The sequence below is a fragment of the Guillardia theta genome (assembly GCF_000315625.1).
Source record: "Guillardia theta CCMP2712 unplaced genomic scaffold GUITHscaffold_1, whole genome shotgun sequence".
Lineage (NCBI taxonomy): Eukaryota > Cryptophyceae > Pyrenomonadales > Geminigeraceae > Guillardia > Guillardia theta.
Window position 1 is genome coordinate 520,221 of NW_005434673.1, and position 18,946 is coordinate 539,166.

At 54.7% G+C, this 18,946-nt stretch overlaps 5 protein-coding genes across 5 annotated transcripts; 2 read left to right on the top strand and 3 right to left on the bottom strand.

Moving 5' to 3' along the window:
• Window positions 1-634: 634 nt before the first annotated feature.
• Window positions 635-3,249, bottom strand: GUITHDRAFT_131521 (hypothetical protein; the record flags this gene model as incomplete). The annotated part of the gene is made up of 8 exons (XM_005842204.1): window positions 635-685; window positions 965-1,050; window positions 1,100-1,312; window positions 1,387-1,471; window positions 1,556-1,880; window positions 1,941-2,019; window positions 2,065-2,196; window positions 2,451-3,249. 8 exons carry the CDS (start codon window positions 3,247-3,249, stop codon window positions 635-637), a joined length of 1,770 nt encoding a protein of 589 aa, XP_005842261.1.
• Window positions 3,250-5,046: 1,797 nt separating this feature from the next.
• Window positions 5,047-6,045, top strand: GUITHDRAFT_99063 (hypothetical protein; the record flags this gene model as incomplete). The annotated part of the gene is made up of 1 exon (XM_005842205.1): window positions 5,047-6,045. The coding sequence occupies one exon, from the start codon at window positions 5,047-5,049 to the stop codon at window positions 6,043-6,045; it is 999 nt and encodes a 332-aa protein (XP_005842262.1).
• Window positions 6,046-6,300: 255 nt separating this feature from the next.
• Window positions 6,301-8,968, bottom strand: GUITHDRAFT_131523 (hypothetical protein; the record flags this gene model as incomplete). The annotated part of the gene is made up of 13 exons (XM_005842206.1): window positions 6,301-6,357; window positions 6,408-6,515; window positions 6,569-6,664; window positions 6,716-6,757; window positions 6,805-6,846; window positions 6,896-6,982; window positions 7,140-7,229; window positions 7,282-7,367; window positions 7,417-7,504; window positions 7,526-7,591; window positions 7,884-7,913; window positions 7,963-8,802; window positions 8,882-8,968. The coding sequence occupies 13 exons, from the start codon at window positions 8,966-8,968 to the stop codon at window positions 6,301-6,303; spliced, it is 1,719 nt and encodes a 572-aa protein (XP_005842263.1).
• Window positions 8,969-9,659: 691 nt separating this feature from the next.
• On the top strand, window positions 9,660-10,229 carry GUITHDRAFT_57654 (hypothetical protein; the record flags this gene model as incomplete). Its single annotated transcript, XM_005842207.1, has 1 exon — window positions 9,660-10,229. A coding segment is annotated over one exon (570 nt), but the record flags the coding sequence as incomplete, so codon positions are not given.
• Window positions 10,230-12,271: 2,042 nt separating this feature from the next.
• GUITHDRAFT_131525 (hypothetical protein) lies at window positions 12,272-17,014 on the bottom strand (the record flags this gene model as incomplete). Its single annotated transcript, XM_005842208.1, has 20 exons — window positions 12,272-12,320; window positions 12,563-12,672; window positions 12,722-12,935; window positions 13,182-13,227; window positions 13,279-13,559; window positions 13,655-13,683; window positions 13,852-13,941; window positions 14,007-14,038; window positions 14,213-14,333; window positions 14,575-14,607; window positions 14,663-14,735; window positions 15,170-15,213; window positions 15,466-15,510; window positions 15,643-15,733; window positions 15,809-16,076; window positions 16,243-16,312; window positions 16,394-16,449; window positions 16,509-16,558; window positions 16,611-16,682; window positions 16,725-17,014. The coding sequence occupies 20 exons, from the start codon at window positions 17,012-17,014 to the stop codon at window positions 12,272-12,274; spliced, it is 2,064 nt and encodes a 687-aa protein (XP_005842265.1).
• Between the last annotated feature and the right edge of the window lie 1,932 nt (window positions 17,015-18,946).

Here is an 18,946-nt window from a genome sequence, read left to right on the forward strand (position 1 = left end):
GACCGATCGGGATTCCAAAAGGGGTAGGGACGGTAGGGGTAGGGGGGGGGGGGGGGGAAGGTGGAGTACCTCCCTGTTGTCGATCAATCGCTCTAGATGTTTCTTCTGATGACGATGCTCACAAATCAAAAACCATCTGCCAGCCGAAGGTTGAGCCTTGAGGAGGGGGCGAGATAGGGAGATGGCAACGAAGGCATTGGCGAGCAACCAGCCGAAAATCCGACCAAAAGGAGAACAGGAAGCAGAAGAGCGGAGGGAGGGAGGAGCCGGAGCAAAGAGAGGAGAAAGAAAGGAGTAGCATGTGCAAACTTACCTCGTCAGGACATCCTTCTGAATGTTTCTTGCTCGTCTTTGCTGATGGCTGAATGTCAGCAAGAAGGACGGAGGAGCCGGGGAAGGGAACAGGGGCCTACAGGAGAGAGAAAGGAGGAGGAGGCTGAAAGGGTTGCGCAGATTTGCGGAAGAGAGAAGAGGAGGACGCAGGAAGAGGTGCGCATATTTGCATCACGTGGAAGGTTCTCTTGAAGTTGAGGTTGAGCATCTCCGCCTGCTTCAAGATCGCGTCCATGGAAGGGGAAGCTTCGTTGGTGAAGAACCTGGAGGGAACGGAAATTCACAGGTAATCGGTGTCACGTCAGATAACAGACTTCGACTTGAGCAGGAGAGCCAGATCGTGCCGCATGCACTGCAGAACGGGTGATGAGCCAGAGAGAGGGGAGGGGGGTAGAGGGAGAGGGAGGGAGGGAGGGAGGGAGGGAGGGAGGGAGGGAGGGACGGAGGGAGGGACGGAGGGAGGGACGGAGGGAGGGACGGAGGGACGGAGGGAGGGAAGGAGGGAGGGACGGAGGGACGGAGGGAGGGAGGGAGGGAGGGAGGGAAGGAAGGAGGGAGGGAGGGAGGGAGGGAGGGAGGGAGGGAGGGAGGGAGAGGGAGGGATGGAGAGAGGGAGAGAGCGAACGCATACCTCGAACTCCCAATGTTTGAACCTCAACAGGCTATCCTCCTCCACAACATCTGGCCTCTGAAAATGCTCCAGCAGCTTGTTTATCGCTGTTCTCACCGCATTTAACCGTTGAAGCTCGACAAGAAAAAGTGTCACCATCATCTTCGATCTGTTCTTGCGACTTCTCCACATCAGACTGCTCCACATCTATTTGTGCTTCTGCTTCTGCATCCTGCTCCTCTTCTTTTTGAGTTTCAGTTTCAGCGTCAGCCTCTCCTCTCTTGCCCTTTTCCAGTTCTGTCTCCTCAGGATTCGTCTCTTCTTGCGGATCTTCTTTTCGTCCACCCATTTCGTTGTATTCAAAGAAATCTGGAAAATCATCGTTGTCACCATAATTGTCATTGTCATCGATATCGAATTCTTTCAAACAGAAAATTGCAAACCTTCCATCCTGAGGTTGATCCACAATTTCGGCTCTTCGTTGCCACGACTCTGCTCTTTCTCGGAGGAGCCTGACGACTCTATTGCCTGGTTTCCGATGATCAACGTCTCTCCTCCTCCTCCTCCTCCTCCTCCTCCTCCTCCTCCTCCTCCTCCTCCTCCTTTTCTCACCTCTATCATCGATGAAGATTTTTTCACATTCAGAGACTTTGAGCGTGGCAGAGACACGCTTTTCTCCTTGGAAACCTTAAAACTCCCGCCCTGCACTATCTTGCTTGGACCCTCCGCTGTTGGAGTGGAGACATCGTAATCATCGAGTGGGAAGGTCGGAGAGCAAGGGAGGAGGAGCAAGCGATAGCTAGCAGAGGTAGGAGGAGCCTTCAGAGCAGTACCGGCATCCCCGCGAGGACGAAGTTGATGGTCCAGGACCACCCGCTGAATGTTGGTGCGGAAGGTCACAGTTTGAGTCGCCCTCACAATCTCTTCTACCCACAATCTGAGGACGGCGACAACACAAGTCAGTCCCGGCCACCCACCGTCTCTCTCGCGCTCTCACTTCGCCTCCGCGTCATCAGGGGCCTCCACATGCAGCCTGCACTGCTTGTCCCTTTGGCTGCCGTTGAACATCAAGAAACCTGCTGGCCTTCAGATGGGCGAGTGGGAAGAGGGTCCGGCCTTACATCTGCTGACTCTCCTCGATGCTTCTTCCTCCCCTGTTATCACCAACCCTCGTCCTCGGCTCTGCAACGGGAAATGGATGCAGATCTCCTCATCCAGCCCCCAGCACTGAGGTGTCAAGTACATGTCCACACCTGTTAGAACAGTGAGCCGGCAACATACAACGCCAGCCATGGCAAGCGGCACGGCACAGGTGAGAGTCAAAACAGCAAGGCTTGGAGACATCTCAAAGGAAATGCAACATCATGCATCACGTGTACCACACAGAGATGCCCCTTACTCTTATCATGCAGCCTTGCCCAGTATCGTCGAGCGACACAAGGGAAATCCGCGTTCTTGACCTGGGGACTGTCATCCTTCCACAGAGTGCTGGCTGGACGCCACTCACCTTGAGCCATCCTTCCTTCAGCACGAGACTTTTCTCGATCGACTTCGTCCTGACAGTCAGGCATCAGCAAGCAAGGCCTTGCTGCAGATCCAACGACCCACAAGGTGCTCGTGATGGGATGGGGTTGCTGCGCACACAACGGCCCCGAACGGATGTCGTCGTAGAGGGCAGAGCAGATCCTGTTGGCCTCCACCAGAACCGAAGGCTCCTCGTGCTCACCCAACGACTGGCATCCCTCGACGAACCGATCCTTGGTCACGAGCCTCGACCCGATCCCGCGGCCGTGAAGGTTGTGATTCAGCATCACGGCACTGAACGAGAGCGCCAAGACAACATCCATGCTGCTGAGGAAGCAGACTCCCCGTTCGGTACCGACATGCTGCTGGAACCAGTGCTCCGACCAGCACGAGAGGAGCCGCCGGAGCTTCACAAGATCCGCTGGGAGCTGGCATCGCTCAGCCGCGAACCGAAGCCCGAAATCGAGGCGATGGCATTCCTTGGATGATACACACATCTCCATCAGACTGGAGAGCACAGATCGGTTCAGCTCCTCCTCTCCACTCAGGTATGTCGACACTCTCTCCTTGTCCAGACCATCGGAGAGGAAGAGGAACCTAGCGATGATGCGTGCGGTGGTCTTGGACTCAAGTAGCGTAGTTGCATGAAACCTGTGGAGCAATGTTGAGATCCCTTTCTCTACATCGCTGTTGAAGAGCGGGATGATATCCTCCACTGCATTGAAGGAGAAGGTAGGGTCAGGCTCTGCTGCCTTCGCTTCCATCTCCCTGGCGGTCGGCATATTGGGGACAGGTTACCTGTGAGGATTCACAAGGAAAGCGTTGCAGATGGGACAAAGGGATGAAGGAACACGCTTCGCAAGATAGTTTCATGCTCCATGCTTCTGCTCCTCCTCGCATCTCCTTCTCCTCCCAGCTTCTCCTCCTCCCTGCACCGCTTCTGTCTCGCCCATTTTCGGGATCTCGCCAAGAAACAATCCTCAGCCTTTTTCTGGTCAAGGCTCCTTTGCTCAGAGGTAAAAGTTATTCAGTTTCTCAGTGTCGCAGCCTTTAACAACGGGTCCGTTCGGGGCCGAGTCCGGGCCTCTCCGGGCGCAGGGACATGACCAGAAAAAAAATTGAGATCAAAACAACTTCAAATCAACCAGTGACTTTTGATTACTCTTTTTAAAAAACTACGAGCGATGCAGTTTGGGGTCCAACCATGAACATTTTAAATGATAGACCGATTATTGAATAGTGTTTTGAATATCTTGTCAAATTAAAAATATTTATATCGATACAATTATTCTTTTTTCCAAGCGCATGGACCTCGTGTGGTAAAGTGAAGTTGGGGATGCGTAAAGCGGGTGGGTGGGGTGCATGAGTGAAACAATCTGACCGGGTGGGTGGGTGTGCAGACCCTGTACCGGTCAGCAAGTTCTCCTGGGCGACTCTTGAGGAAATTCTCGTTTGACGGGGTACGGGTGTGGAGTTCTGAACCTGGCTCGCGGTCTTTCGTAGGGGTGGATTCCATATGGGGGGGGGTCCTGGATGGTGGGATGCAAATTGAACTGTGAGATGGATGCTGACCACCACCCACGACCCTTTAAAATCAACCACCCTACCTTGGTAACACGCAGTAAAAGAGGCGTTCACGGTACCTGCAGCCCACCCCTACCCCCTGCAAATCGCCGGTACCACCCGGCTTTACACCTCAACCATCACATGACCTAGCCCACCCTCGCCCAAAGAATACAACTTTGAAATGTACCGAAATATGAAATTTTGACTCTCTTCATTTGAAATAAGATCCGTCAAAATAAGGGAGAGAGACAAATATAAAACTTATGTTACACCCCACCCCATGTTTCCATTTCGCACCAACGTCTCCTTCATCCAGCATGCCACCCCCTACCCCTGCCTACCGACCCCATCACCTTCACCCCTGCTCATAACGAACCCCTGAAAATACAACACCCACTACCCCCTACACCCCCGTACCCTCTTCGACAGTGGTCCTTCGTACATTCATCACCGTCCCTTCCACTTGTTTCTGACCCTCCCCCTCTTTCATCGCGCCCCTCCCCCCCCCCTCCTCTTCACTTCCTTCTCCCTCTTCCTAGTTGTTCTCTTTCAGTACTTCTCTAGCTTCTACTTGCATACTCGTCTTTACTTCTGTCTCCGCTTCTCTTGTAATTGTCCATTGCCCTGTTAGCCTTTCGGTCAGTCCTGACGTAGTCCAGCCCATATTTTCTCTGCTGAACTACCTTGCCGGATGAGCCTTTTGGATATGTCATTTGCCTTGGCCTTGTACGGCCTACAATAGCCTATACTAGCAAACTTGATTCTCTGCTGGTCTAGGAACTCCAGCATCACGCTCAGCATCCTGAAATCGTCTCCACCCTTTAATTATAGCGAACACCGTCAAGATTTCTTTCCAACACAAAAGCTCTCACATGGGGGGGAGATGGACACAAGTGGCAGCTCTTCTTGCCCTTGTCGTTGGGGTGTTGAGGACCATTCTAATCCCTGGCTGGATTGAACACCAGCCATCTTTTCTGTTCCAGCTCCCCTTCGGAGCTAAGGTATGGGCTATCATGGGAGGTTTCATGCCCCCTCCGTTTGACAGGGAGCCGTTCGAGCCTTCTGAGTTCGCCTCTTGGACCAGGCCTGGGGATCTGATCATATCCCCCGCGCCCAAGTCAGGCACGACATGGATGCTCTATTGCAGTCATCAGATCAGAGCCAAGGGGCTGGACGAAGACTTCTATGATGTCAGCGTCAACACTCCCTGGATTGGTTGGAGGCACAAGCCAGGACAAAAATGGAGCGAGCTCAAGGAGCTAATGAACACTACCATCCTGGACAATGGGAAGAATCTCCGGGAATACTGGGACAATGCAAGCTACCCCTTCCGTATCTTCAAGTCGCACTTCGGCCCTGTCAATGAGAATGGCACAGAAATCGATGTTCTCCCAGTCAAGGAATTTCCGCACGTGAAGTTCCTTGCCATGCTGAGGAACGGCAAGGATATTGTCTCCAGCCTCGATACGTTCTTCAGTAACTTCAGGCCGGAGTACAGGAAGATGTGGGGAGGGTATCCCTTTGTCCACAAGACAAGGGTTGAGGCGCTGAAGGACTTCCTTCCTGAAGGAGTTCTTGGATCAGTGTTCTTCGGGTATGCCAAGTCGTGGTGGAAGTTCAGGCATGAAAAAAACGTCCTGCTGCTCCACTATGCAGACATGAAGAGAAATCCAGTGGGTGGTGTAAAGAGGCTTGCGGAGTTTCTGGAAGTCGAGCTCAATGAGGAGGAGCTGAACCGAGTAGTGCATAAGTGCTCGATCGAGCACATGAAGCAGCACGAAGAGAAGTTCAATTACCTCCTCTGGGCCAACCCCTCTTACAACGGCTCGGTCATGTGCGGGAAGGACCGCTGTGCGGGCATCACGGATGGCTCGCTCATCCAGCAGGGTAGGATTGGAGAAGGTCACAAATGGTTCACAGAAGACATGTTGAAGCTGTGGGATGAGGCAGTGGAGAGAGAGTTTCCTGACCCTGAAATGCGCCAGTGGATCGAAGATGGCGGCGACTTCTAAGGCATGAGTCGTCGGGAGTGACGTTAGCGCCAAATTCCTTGTAAATAGCAAGCTCGAGGATAGTGCCCCAAAAATCATTGTAGAAACTTAGGATGATTGAAAACACATTGAAAATGCAACGGAGAAGCGTTGCAGGATTTGGAATTCACTGGCAGCTTCAATCTTCGCATCGCATCATGACTTCTCCGCTCGATCGTTGAAGCTTTCGGAGCTCCGAGCCGAGCTCTGCCAGAGCATTCAGTATGTCCAAATAAGTCACTGGAGCAGTGAGAGGAATATGGAACCTGCCAAGGAGCCGAGGGCAAAAGCAACCTACCATTCGTGTCAGTACATCCCTCCGCACGCGTAGCAGCAGCACTCACATCAGACTGCCCGATGAGGGACATGAAATTATCGAAGGAGAGGATGGAGGATTTCGGTGCCTCCTGCGATAGGCCTTCGCTCTCTCCACCGCTGAGGGCAAGGATAATCTGGATGCAGTTAGGAAGCAGCGGAGTGGAGGGGGGAACGGGTCGAGCTCAACCTTCTCCAAGCTTGACTTCGCCTTAGGATACTCCACGAGGGGAGGAAGCGTCTCGTCCTTCAGCCCTGCGAGCTCCCCCGCTAGCTCGTGTGCCACCTGTATAAAAGTTTACTGGGAGCAGGCGATGACGCTCGAGTGGAGCAAAACCTTGAGACCTCCCAAGGCATCGACGAGAGCAAGCTCCTTTGCCTGTATCATTCTTCACGCAGCCGCAACCTCGTTTACCCTCACAGGACCTGGGCTCCAGTCCAGACTCTCCCTCTCGCTACCTTGTCCACCTGTGACAGTCCCTTCACCAACATTGCAGGGACAACATGTCTGGCAGACCTCTTCCAGACTCAAGTTCCTTGCCTTCGCCACTAGAGCCACGAAATCCTCGTAAACTCTTCTCCCCAGCTTTTCTGCCTTCACGCTCTGACGGAAAGCATGAGGATGGAAATGAGCCCAGCAAGGAGGCAAACTTGTGACTCCGTGAAGGGTTTGGTGGGGTTGAGATAGCCTGAGTTCTCCCCCTTCCCTATCTGACCAGGACTGTCAGCTGTCTTCTACTTCCTCCCCGTATGCCCCACACCTCGTCGTAGGAAACCCCGATCTGCGAACAGAGCTTGCCGATGATGAACTTGCCGTAGAAGGCTCCGATGCTGCCAGTAATGGTCCCCGGCTAGAGGCGACAGGCTTGTGAGTCGACAGGTGAGAGCGATGTAGAGCAGGACCAATGCAGTGATCTTGTCAGCTGCTGTGGCGATGTAATATCCGCCAGATGCCGCGTAAGTTCCCATTGATGCCACCACAGGCTTGCCTGCAACCAACAGCTTCAGTACATCCTTCAAGGACATGGTTCCGCCTACCGCTCTCTCTGGCTTTCTCCAGCTCTCGTCGAATGGTATCCGACGCCACCGCCGATCCTCCGGGCGAGTCGATGCGAACCACGATCGCCTACTATCTATTAGCCTGTACTTCCAACAAGGTCAGCCTTGCCTTGACTGACTCGTCCTTGTAGGCTGCGCGGATGGCCGCTGTGACCTGCTCGGATCCCATCTGGAGGTTCCTGGAGGAAGGGTTTCCGACGCCCCTCACGATGTCTGGCAAGCACTCGCAGCGTCAGGAGCAGATTGCGGAGGTGCAATGAAACTCTGATACCACCACAGGCGTTGATCAGGGCAATCTTGCTGCTCTTGGCGGACTGAGGGTTTACCATTTCGATCATGCCGGCATCTGCATTGTCATCTTCGTCAGTTCTCAGGGTCAGCCATCAAGTCTTCTTGCCGGCCCCGCTCTTCTTCAGCGCAGTCTTGGCGTACGCCCTCATGCTCACGATGCTCTTCGCCTCGAGCATGTCCAGCACCTGAGCACAGTCAGGCGTCCGTCGCCCCCTGACGTCTGCTGCCCTCCACCTGGTCCGTGTACAAGATCCCATCGACAAGGCCATGCGCTTGCGCATCCTGCGCGCTCAGAGGGCTTTCGTTCACGGCCTTGGACACGGCAGACAGCGGGAGTCTGCGTTGAGCCGCGATGCCGGACACGATCTGGTCAAACATGGACTCCACCAGCTTCTCCGTCTGCTCCCTGTGCGGCCGGGTATAGCCCTCCTCCGTGAACACATTTGGGGCGTTCTTGTACTCAAAGAACTTGAAGAACTGCACCTCAACTCCCAGCTTGCTCAGCAAGTTCTTGAGAAAGAAGGTCGGCATGCTCAGTCCCACCAACCCCACGCTGCCTGACGGCTGCCCCCAGTCATCGCATGCCTTCCACCAAGTCCCTGGGCTTACCTGGATGTAGATCTTGTCGAAGGCAGAAGCAAAGTAGTACTGAGAAGTTCCTTGCGCCCCCTCCCCAAAGGTGTCTGTCGTTACGCACGTGAACTTCCTGCTTGACTCAGGCTGTTCCTTTTGGATGGAACGGAAGCGTTCGATCGCTTGCCGAACCTCCTGAATGGTTGCCAGAGAGTGCAGGTTGTCCGTACCGAAAGTACAGACGATCCCCTTGATCTGTATGTGGGGATTTCGTGCCATGTCAGAGGCGTGAGGGGAGCGCGAATAGAAAGGTCGCACCCGCTTGTCTTTAGCAGCTTTGTGGATCGCATCGACAACATTCTTTAGCATGAGGGGTTGTCTTGGGGAGGTGAGGGAGGATAGAGGAGGAGGAGGTATCTCTACGAGGGGCAGACTCATGTCAAGGTGCAGCACGCTCCCATCCGGGATCCTCTCCTTCCTGCTTCGGGAATACACGACGTACTGCAAGGTGAAGAGGGGTCAGAGAGCTCGAGTGGCGAATGGGAGGGCATGGGAGGGCGCTCCTCCCGACCTGTCTCACCTGTGAGAGCACCAGTCCTCCTATCGCTGCTGCCCCAACCCTTGCCAGCAGTCTCTCTCCCCTCCTCCGCACCGCTTCCCACGACATTCCCTCGCTTACACCCTCATCGCTACCCCTACCCCTTCCACCTGATTGGGGTTCCTGAGTACCGGTTACTTACTCTCAAATACTACCCCAAAAGCAACAGGACCCACCCACTATCAATCGGATCCTCTCGGGGTCTGAGGCGGACTTTCAAGGCGGCTCTAGTATCGGCACAGTGAGGCTCACAACTCACTGGCACTGTCAGTGTCCGATCACCGGGGTAACTAGTAGTCTCGGTGGCAGCGATCGGCCCCACTGGGTGAGGGCGCCGGGAAGGCTGCGGCCCCGCAGGGCCGCGCTGAGGGAGACTGAGAGCTGGAGCCTCCGACAGGCTCGGCGAGGGGAGACGGTACGGTCGCCGTGAGTCGGACTCCCGGGCGGCCGGCCCGGCTCCCGGACTCTCAGTGACCGGATCGGACAGTGAGACCGTCAAAGTACTCCGTAAGTAAGAGTCCGAGTGAGAAAATGATCATAGCGGGGCTGAGGGACACTTCAAAGTTCATAAATGGCAGATGAGGCGTGGGAAGTAGATGATGACGAGGAGGAGGAGGAGGAGGAGGAGGAGGAGGAAGGAGGAGAGGAGGAGGAAGATGATCTTGATGAGGAGGAAGCTGCCGACTTCCTTAGGGCAGCTGAGGGAGGTGACCTGGCCAGCATCCGGATAGCAGAGGAGAAGCGGGAGCTGTTGGACGTGCAGGACGAGCTGGGCAACTCAGCGCTGCACCTAGCGATGCTGGGGCTTCATCTAGAGTGCGCCAGGTTCTTGCTAGACATCGGAGCTGACGTGAACAGCCTTAACGACGAGGGCAATACTCCACTCATCCTCTGCTCGATCTGCATATCAGAGGAAGCCGCAGCATGTGCGAAGCTCTTGATAGAGATGAAGGCAGACCCTGAGATCCAGAACTTGCCTTCCAACGGAGGAGGAGGAGGATGCAGGGCTTTACATTATGCTTGTGGCGAAGGGAACATGCCGGTGGTCAAGTACCTGATAGAGGAGGCTAAGGTGGAGCTCCGGGCGGTATCAAACGACATGTTGACGCCGCTGCTGTGCGCCATGATCAACAACAGGTCGGACGTGGTCTCCTTCCTGCTCAAGACAGACGCGGGTCTCCTTGACATCCCCGACAGCAACGGCGACTATCCCCTGCACTTCGCCGTCCTGGAGAACCTGGTGGACATGGTGCTGACGCTGTTGCAAGAAGGAGCGGACCCGCTCAAGGTGAACACGCGGGGGGAGACGCCGCTGTCGGTAGCAATGGACGTGCAGGCAGACAAGGACATCATCGAGATCCTCAAGCAGGCGGAGGAAGAGACCCGCATGCAGGCCATCGAGATCAAGGCGACGGAGATCGAGGCCGAGGCCGAGGAGCTGTCGATCCAAGGGGACCTGAAGGGGGCGGCGGCGAGGTGGGAGGAGGCGGCAGATTTGTACAGGCAGATTGGGGCAGCGGAGGAGGAAGGAAACTGTCTTCAGCGACTGCATGACATCGTCAAGGGCCAGGAGGGGCCACAGGCTGCGTCGCCGGCCGTTACGCCGATGAAGGAGAAAAGGAAGGAGGTGCGTTCTTCGTTCAGCCCCAAGTTGCAAGCGGAAAACGTCTTGAGCGGGAAGGACGAGGAGGCGATGATGGAGCAGCAGATCAAGGAGAACGATCTGCGAGTGCTGTCGGAGGTTAGGAGACTGTCGGAGAGGAAGGAAACCAAGATCGACCCGCACCTTGCCGCTGAATCCTTCTCCGTGCCTGACCTGCTCTCCCCTGTGATTGAGAGTGGAAGCGAGGTCGAGAGCCCTGATGTTCCGACGCAGCGGCAGGAAGCAGTTCGCCCTCAGAAATATTTTCAAGAGCAGGAGGAAGAGGGCGACAGCCACCTGCGGCGGGGAGTGTTCGAGGGGAAAACTGGAGTTTGGGTGGGAGAGGTGAGAACTGCATGATGATGATGATGATGATGATGATGACGACGGCGACGACGGCGACGACGACGACGACGACGATGACGATGACGACGGTGTCTTCGTCGACGACGCCACCGTTCGTCGTCGTCGTCGTCATCGTCGTTGGTGGTGGTGTTGAGAATGACAATGAGGAAGAAGAGGAGGTGAAGAGGAGGAGGTGACGATAGGGAGCGGCAGGTGTTTTATAGTGATGACGAGGGAGACGAGAGTGATGAAAATGAGGACTACGAACCTCCCGCCGTGGCACCAAGGAAGGATGCCAACGAGCAGAAGGCAAGCATGAAGCAGGAGGAGGCTGAGACTGGCATAGCAAAGGGAGGACTGTTGAGACAACTGCAGGTGCTCACATTTTAGCCTTCATGACTCTCCTCTCTCTCCATCCTTTCATCTTGACCTCTCCTTCATCCCTCCGCTTTCCTCCCCTGAGCTCTGTACACTGCCATCATTCTTCGTTCATCACCCTCCCCACTCCTTAACCTGCATCGCTCCACTCCCTTGGTGTCCTTCCTGCCTCATCTCATCCTTCGCTGCGATGTTTTGATCCCCTAGCAGCACCGAAAGCTGGAGGTCAATGTGGAGGAGGACAAGTCGGTAAGCTGTTCCTTCCGCTTCTCCCACTCCCTCACGTCCTCCCCTCGCAGGCACATACAGCCCCTCCCGAGGTGTTTCCCCCTCAACCCGCCAGTCGGTGCCTATCAGGTGACACATGAAACAGCAGGCGGAACTCGCCGCCGCCTCCTCCTCGCCTCCCTTCGGCATTCGCCGGTCACCATCGCTCGTAGGATCAGATGCTGTCCCAGCTACTCTTCTGACTTCCTCCAGGTGAAGATCGAAAGGCAGAGGAATATGGCAAGGCTGCACCAGGTGAGTGCGCCTGTCAGATCGAAGGTCCTCACTCGGTGCTTTCCTCTTTAGCGGTACTCCAAGGAATGGGGAGGTATATGGGGTCAGTATCGAGACGAGGAGTCGGTGAGAAGAGGGCGGAGAGGGGAGGCCTAGGTGATCCTGTACAGGTGAAGGAGCTGAGCTTGGAAGATGCGGCGAAGGCACTGGAGGAGGTTCTCAGAGGACAGGAAGAGCTGGGGAAAGTTGGGCTGAGATTGTTCGCACGGGCACGCGAGGCCTCCGACAAGTTCCTCGAGGTGAGAAGGGAGAGGAGAGCAGGAGGACTGGGAGCGTGAGAAGACTCAGGTGGAGGGGGGAGGAGCAAGGCGAGAAGGGGAAAGGGAAAGAAGGAAGAGAGAAGAGTGGGGATGGGGGATAGAGGGGGTGGAGGAGAGGGAGGTAACAGTGTCAGCAGGAGTTAGGGCGCAGGGAATAAAACTCGATTTAAAGTTACATGATCCTCTTTATGTACAAACTGCTTGCTGTGTGCGAGTTTGAATGGCTGAAATGCACCTGCCACGAAATCAGTCAAAGGGAGCAGGCCTTTCCTCAACCCAAGCTACTCTGTTCCTCCTCCCCCCTCTCTCTCTGCTGCTGCATTGCCCTTGTTTAATGGATCCGGTCCTGATTCCTCTTTGAACCACTCAATCCTCACCGTCCATCTATCCTCAAGCGAGAAATGTCCGCCGCCCACCCGCCCCCGGACTAACTCTTGCGCTCCACTCCTCCACTCCTCGCAAAACCCTCCTTCTCACCGCTCGAGGTCTTCGTTTTTCCTCCCCGTCAGGTTGAGGATGTTCTCCTGTGCTAGCTGGCACATACTTGCTGCGTTCTTCAGTCCATCCCCTTCCGACTTTATCCAGAACTACAGCAGGCTCGTCAGGCTCCCACCCTGCTCGCCTTCCTCCAACCACCTGCTCCGCCCTTGCGCACAGGACCTTCCACAGGTCCTCGTTCTGTGCCATCGCTACGTCTCTGCATGCCAGTGAGATCCAGTCTCGCCCCCGCTCCCCTCTCGGCTCGTCCTCGAACCCTCCCTGTTGCCTCCTCGCTGACCCGAGCTTCTCCAACCACCTCTTCCTACCTGCTGCAGAGGTCGACTGTCTCACGGAGTAGTGGAAAGTGCATCTAGAAGGAAAGAGTAAGCTGAGTGAAGCAGCGCTCGAGGCGCTACCGATGAGATGGAAACGAGAAATGGAGTCCAGACCCAGGAGTAGATGCGGCTGGCCCTCTCCCTATGTACCGGCAATGAGCTGGTATGAGGAGGGGTATGAAAGAACAAGGGGGCAGGAAGCTGTGGAACAGGAAGAAGATGAGGACTTTGAAGGCGAGGACGAGGAGGAGGAGGAGGAGGAGGAGGAGGAGGAGGATAACCTGTGCTGCTTCCACTTGTCCGAGAAAGAAAGAATGGACATGGTACCTGCCAGAGAGTGAGCCAAGGAGTGTTCCTTCGACTAACCCAACTGCTCACTGGCAACATGAAGGAGGGAACGACGGTCGTTGAAGAACTTGTAGTCCAAGAAGCGCAGGTAGATGTCTGATTCGCTCGAGGAGTTGGAGGGCAGGACGGACGGATCCGCCGAGTCCTCCATACTCTGCCCAAACTCGATGGGCTCGCCGAGGTCACGGCGGAATTCATCTTCCCCATTCGACGTCTGCTTCCTCGTGGTGAAGTTTTGGAACTCGGCGCTCGTGTTTGAGAGCTCCTCCTCCATTCTCTTCAAGCTCGGGGCTAAGTAGGGGCACCAGGTCCTGCAGTGGAGGATGAGACGGGGGGATGGACGGCGCAGGAAGTGGGTGTGAGAGTCGTATAGGATGAAGGGCAGGATCACGATCAATCTTCTTACCGTTCTAACTTGATGATCGCGTGTGCTATCTGAATGAAACCATCAGCCACTGCGAGTGGAAGGGAAGGGAAAGCCAAATGACGAGCACACCACGGATGAGAACAGAAGAAGGGAGAGCAAGAGAGCAAGTGAGGAGTAGGAGTGGGAGGAGGTGAAGTCTATTGAGGCGGGGAGCAAGGCAGTCGGCTCAGTGTCACCTGGGCGACGTACACGAGGTTCATCTTGCCAAAGATGGAGGGTTGAAAGATGCGGGAGAAAAGCATGTCGATGAGCTTCAGCCCAACTTTCTGGAGGTCGAGGAGCGTCAGCAGACTGTCGGAGGTAGCGAGCGAGGGGATCGCCGAGTGCTCACATTTTCATAGCCCTCGTTGACAGCTGTCAGACCTGCAAGTGCTGGTCAGGTGATGCCAGGAACACCAGGACGGAAGAGGCGAACGGCAGGGATAGCGGAGTGGTAGAAGGAAGGAAAGCGCGAGGGTGGAGAGGACAGAAAAAAAGGGAGGGAAGGGAGGGAGGGAGGGAGGGAGCTCAGGGGCGGAGGCCGGGGACGGCACGTACCCATCAAGGAATTGCAAAGGTCCATCTCATTGAAATGATCGACGTGAAGCGGCGGCTGATCTTCAGCTTCGCCATCGATGGGGGCCGCGGGATCACCAGCAAGCTCGAGGATGTCGCAGATCTAACAAGGAACGAACTGGATCAGTCCATTCTCTCCTCCTGCCTCGGCCGTGTTGATGCCGTACACCCGGCCTTCCAGGCGATTTCACTCTCCTCTTCTTCTCCTTTCCTCGTGTTGCCGTCCTTTCCTCTTCTGTCTTCCTACCCATCGTCCTCTATCCTCGTCTACTCTGTGCTTCGTCTTGAGCATTCCCTTAAGTTCCTGCTCTCGACAACCTACCATCCCCACTCGTTTCTTTCACCTGTTGGATCCTGACCGAGTCCCGGAACCCAGTCTGTCGAAAAGCAGCACATGTCAAAGTCCTCCAACGTCTTCGTGTTCTACTTCACCTTGCCGATTGCCCAGATAAAGTTGGACAGTCCCATTGCTGTAAAGTTTCGCTTCACAGAAGGAACAAGCGCCCTGCAAGTCAGGGTTGAGCACTGTGCGGTCTAAAGAATGCTCCAGAATGCAAACCGTTGGGTCAATGCTGAAATCAGCGCGGTGTCATTCCGGCCCAGGGAAGCGGCAGCATGAGCAATCGTTGAAACCCCGCGAGCATTCAACACGTTGCTGATAATGAGAAGTCATGAAAAGAGAGACTTGAGGAGCACGAGATTGGGAGGATTCGCGACCAGGAGATGATGAGCAGCGAGGATCAAAGTTAAGACAGTCAAAGCAAAAGGAGAAGGCTAGCAACGTAGAGGGGAAAACAGCAATGAGAAGAAGAAAACAAGTGATCAGGTTACCAAAACTGTTGGGCGCGGTGAAAAAGTCCATTCACGGCATATATGTAGTTCTTGCGGCTAAAAACCAAGATCTTAGCATGAAGAGAGGCAACCACTTGATTGCATTACCCTTGTCCGCGAGGAGGAGCTTTCGAAGATTTGGAATAGAGCGGCTGGCAGGAAGCTGTCAGTTCATAGAAGGGAAACGTTTCAGTACATCAGGTGTGAGAGCATCGAAGGAGCAGAGAATGGGTGAAGGTGAAGGGGGGAGGCGGAAAGGGAACAGTAGCTGATGAAATCATATGCTTACAAGCTTCGTGAACTTGTTCAATGCTAACAAGACATGCCCAATTTGAAAGAAAGACTGGAGTCGACGACAAAAAGAGTCGGTCAGATCATGGTTGTCAATACAATGTAAAGAACACCGTCGATCCTCCTGACTGGGATCGATATGTAACAATCAGATCCACCTGAGAGAGAAATGATCAAAAATGATGGATCAGCGTAGAGGAAGGTCACAAGTTCTTCTCTGCTGCGAGCAGCTGCTATCTGAGGGGCAGATTTGTGAGCAAACCTTGCCTCGCACCTCCTGCCTTCCTCACCTGTTTCATAGCAGCTACTCTATCAGGATAGTGTAAGGGATGTGTCTTCTTTTTGTAGACACCAGGGGCCTGCACCATTCCCGGCCTATACCTGCCATGACAGTCACGGACGAGCTGAGGTAGAGGGCAACCTGGGGGTTGGCCCGGAAGGGGCCACGTCTCCCACCTCTGGTATGGTGGCCGCGGTTGCGTCCCACCGTCATTCTTTGATTGATAGAAATCTTTCCTGTGGGAGTATGACTGCTGCACTGCCCCCATCGGGTTCAACCCCTTGTCTTGCATCATCTGCCGGTCTCGAAATTCAGGACGATCTCTCTCTCGCCGAGGGGGTTCAACCAGGTTTTCGTTTGCCTGCATCTGGCGTCTTTGGTACTCAGCAAAGAATTCCCGACCGCCATGTTGCTGAGGAGCACGAGACGGCATCATGTTGAAGTCTGCATGACAATCAGAACTTACTGCCACAAGAATATGGTGAATGCTGGTGGGTCCACCGGAAGACACGGAGGGGAGAGAAGCGCTTGTAACCGAGGCATCAAATGGAGGGGGAAGGAAAAGACACAGAGGAGAGAGCGCGGAAATGGAACATAGGAATGCCGTCACCTTGCACTTCCTGTTGATACATGGGCTGCATGCCACGGAAGTTCATCGATGGCTGCATCGGGTTCATCTCCTGCAGGAATGCATTCACTTCACTCAGCCTTGAATTGTTCCGATCAAAAGCGGGTGGGGATGGGGCCGAGCGTCAGCTCACCTGGTACCCGGGCATTACACCTCGCGACATGCCTGCCCCGGCCTGTCTGTACTGATCTGAGCAAGTTGAGTCACCCCAGAGTATGCAGCACAGCGCTCTCAAGGAGGCCCCTTACTTGCGTTGGAGAACATGGCAGGGTTGTTGCTTTCCATCCTCTCGATGTGACTGTCCTCAGCGTTTCAGTTTACAGAGCACAATGACGAAGAGGGGCTGTCACCCCCTCTGGCGAGGAAGCCCTTGCTGGAAGCTGTCCATCATCGCATTCGGATCGTTCTGCTTGAACATGCCCCTGCAGCAACATGAGAGCAAGCGCGACGCTGTCGGTCCTTACATGCTGCTCATGGGCGGCTGATTCATAGGGTGCTGCATCCCTCCCTGTTGCCATGGCGCCTCTCGCCTTTGCCACTGCTCTCCATTGCCGTAAACATCAGCATACTGGCCTATGTTCGGGTTCTGCTGCCGCATGTTCATGGGATAGTTTTCTCGCGCGTCCATCCTCCTGTCTCCGCCTCCTCTCAACCGGAGCACGTGCGTCTGAGAACGCGAGAGATCAGCTGCCCGAGTCCCATGGTGCAGTACTATGGCTAACACACAGATCGAATGCCAAAAACGACTGTGCATGGTTCTTCTACAAGGTGAGATTTCTGCCTGATGCTGTTTGCTTTGCTGTATGAATAGACAGCTCTGGACTCCGGGCGGGCGCAAACACAATGAGAAAGCTGCCAATGCTTGAAGCTCCCAGAGCGCACGAGGGCGGGTACAAGTCTTTTCTAATGCCCAAAACGTCTCCCCCCTGCTTGATGGATTGAGCAAGAACAAAGTCTAGCGGGCGAAGTGACTTGACTCCGTTACCGTCCTGCTGCAAAGATGCTGGACCAGGTGAGGGGGCCTGGGATGACGAGCAGGCAAACAATGGCAGACGGCCTAGGTAGGAGGAAAGTAGACGAGACTGCGATCAACTCCAGGGGCATTCAGCTCTCATTCTCCTTGCCCTCCAACTTGTCTTGGTGTTTGTTTTCTGCAGTTTCTCCTCCTCCTCCTCCTCTCCCTTGTCCTTCTTCTCCTCGATCTGCTCCTCCTCCTCTACCGCTGATTCTGGCGCGCCATCATCGGTCGCTTCTTCCCTACCCCCTCTTGATTCTACCCCCACCCCATGTGAAATTTCCCCTACCCCCCAAAAAATACCACCCTACGATGTACTTGGTGCAAAGACTCGAAAGATAACCCCTTCCATGAGCTGAAGGCAGTAACCCCCTACCCCCCGACATACACCCTCCTTCAGCACTGTTCACTACCCTACCCTACCCTACCTCATCACTGATTGGGATGTAACGGACGTACCCGTCAAGTCATGCTCCTGGGCCGCTATGTGCTCTGCTGCAGGACAGCTTCCATGAGCCGTGAGTCTAAGTTCCTGGAGGAACAAGTGCGCAAGGAAGGATGTTTGGGATGGATCCTAGGCCCTACGGGGACGGGGAGGGCGATGGCGACGACGTCTTTCATGCAATCACTGAGCAAAGAGGGTTTCCCCTGGATGGTTTTGTGCTGCAGGGGACACAAGTACATGAAGACTTGTACAGTACATGTTTGCTATGTTGCCATGGTGACTGAGAGAATCGCTGACTTGCTGTCACAACCTAGCTTGCCCAAAATATCAACTGCTGACAACCTGCTTCTGCCTCTTCCTGTCTGCCTTGTTTTCCATGCTTCGTTCAGGTCCTCTTCTTCATATAGCTCGATGGAGGTTGCTACCCTTCAATCAGGCTCTATTGCATGGCATACAGATACATTCAACGAAAAAGCCTCACGCAATCAGCCTGGACCGACGCCGCAAGATTATCCACATGATCTTGGGTCCATCCCAGCCAAGTACGCTTGATTCTCTTCCTGGCCGCAAAGCCACCGGCACCTCGAGAGCATGCCCTTATTCTCCACCCTGCTTACCCTGAACTTGTCGACATTCTCCGTGGGAACGACAAATACAATCTCCACAGTACACAGTCCATGGGCTCCCTTGTATCCTCAAGGAGGTCCAAGCACTCTGAGAAGTACCGCAGCTTGAGGTCATGAGTCTCTGATATCGTCACCTGCACACAGCGCACAGTCTTTGTCTTCCAGTCCACCATCACAGCATCGTATCCCCCCTTATTCCACCATCACAGCATCGTATCCCCCCTTATTCCACCATCACAGCATCGTATCCCCCCTTATTCCACCATCACAGCATCGTATCCCCCCTTATTCCACCATCACAGCATCGTATCCCCCCTTATTCCACCATCACAGCATCGTATCCCCCCTTATTCCACCATCACAGCATCGTATCCCCCCTTATTCCACCATCACAGCATCGTATCCCCCCTTATTCCACCATCACAGCATCGTATCCCCCCTTATTCCACCATCACAGCATCGTATCCCCCCTTATTCCACCATCACAGCATCGTATCCCCCCTGATTCCAGTTCAATGGCATCAGGCACACCCTCTCCCTGTTCTGCTTTCAGAATCGTAGACTTGCGTTGGGTCAAAAGTTTTGACAGCAAAAAACTCC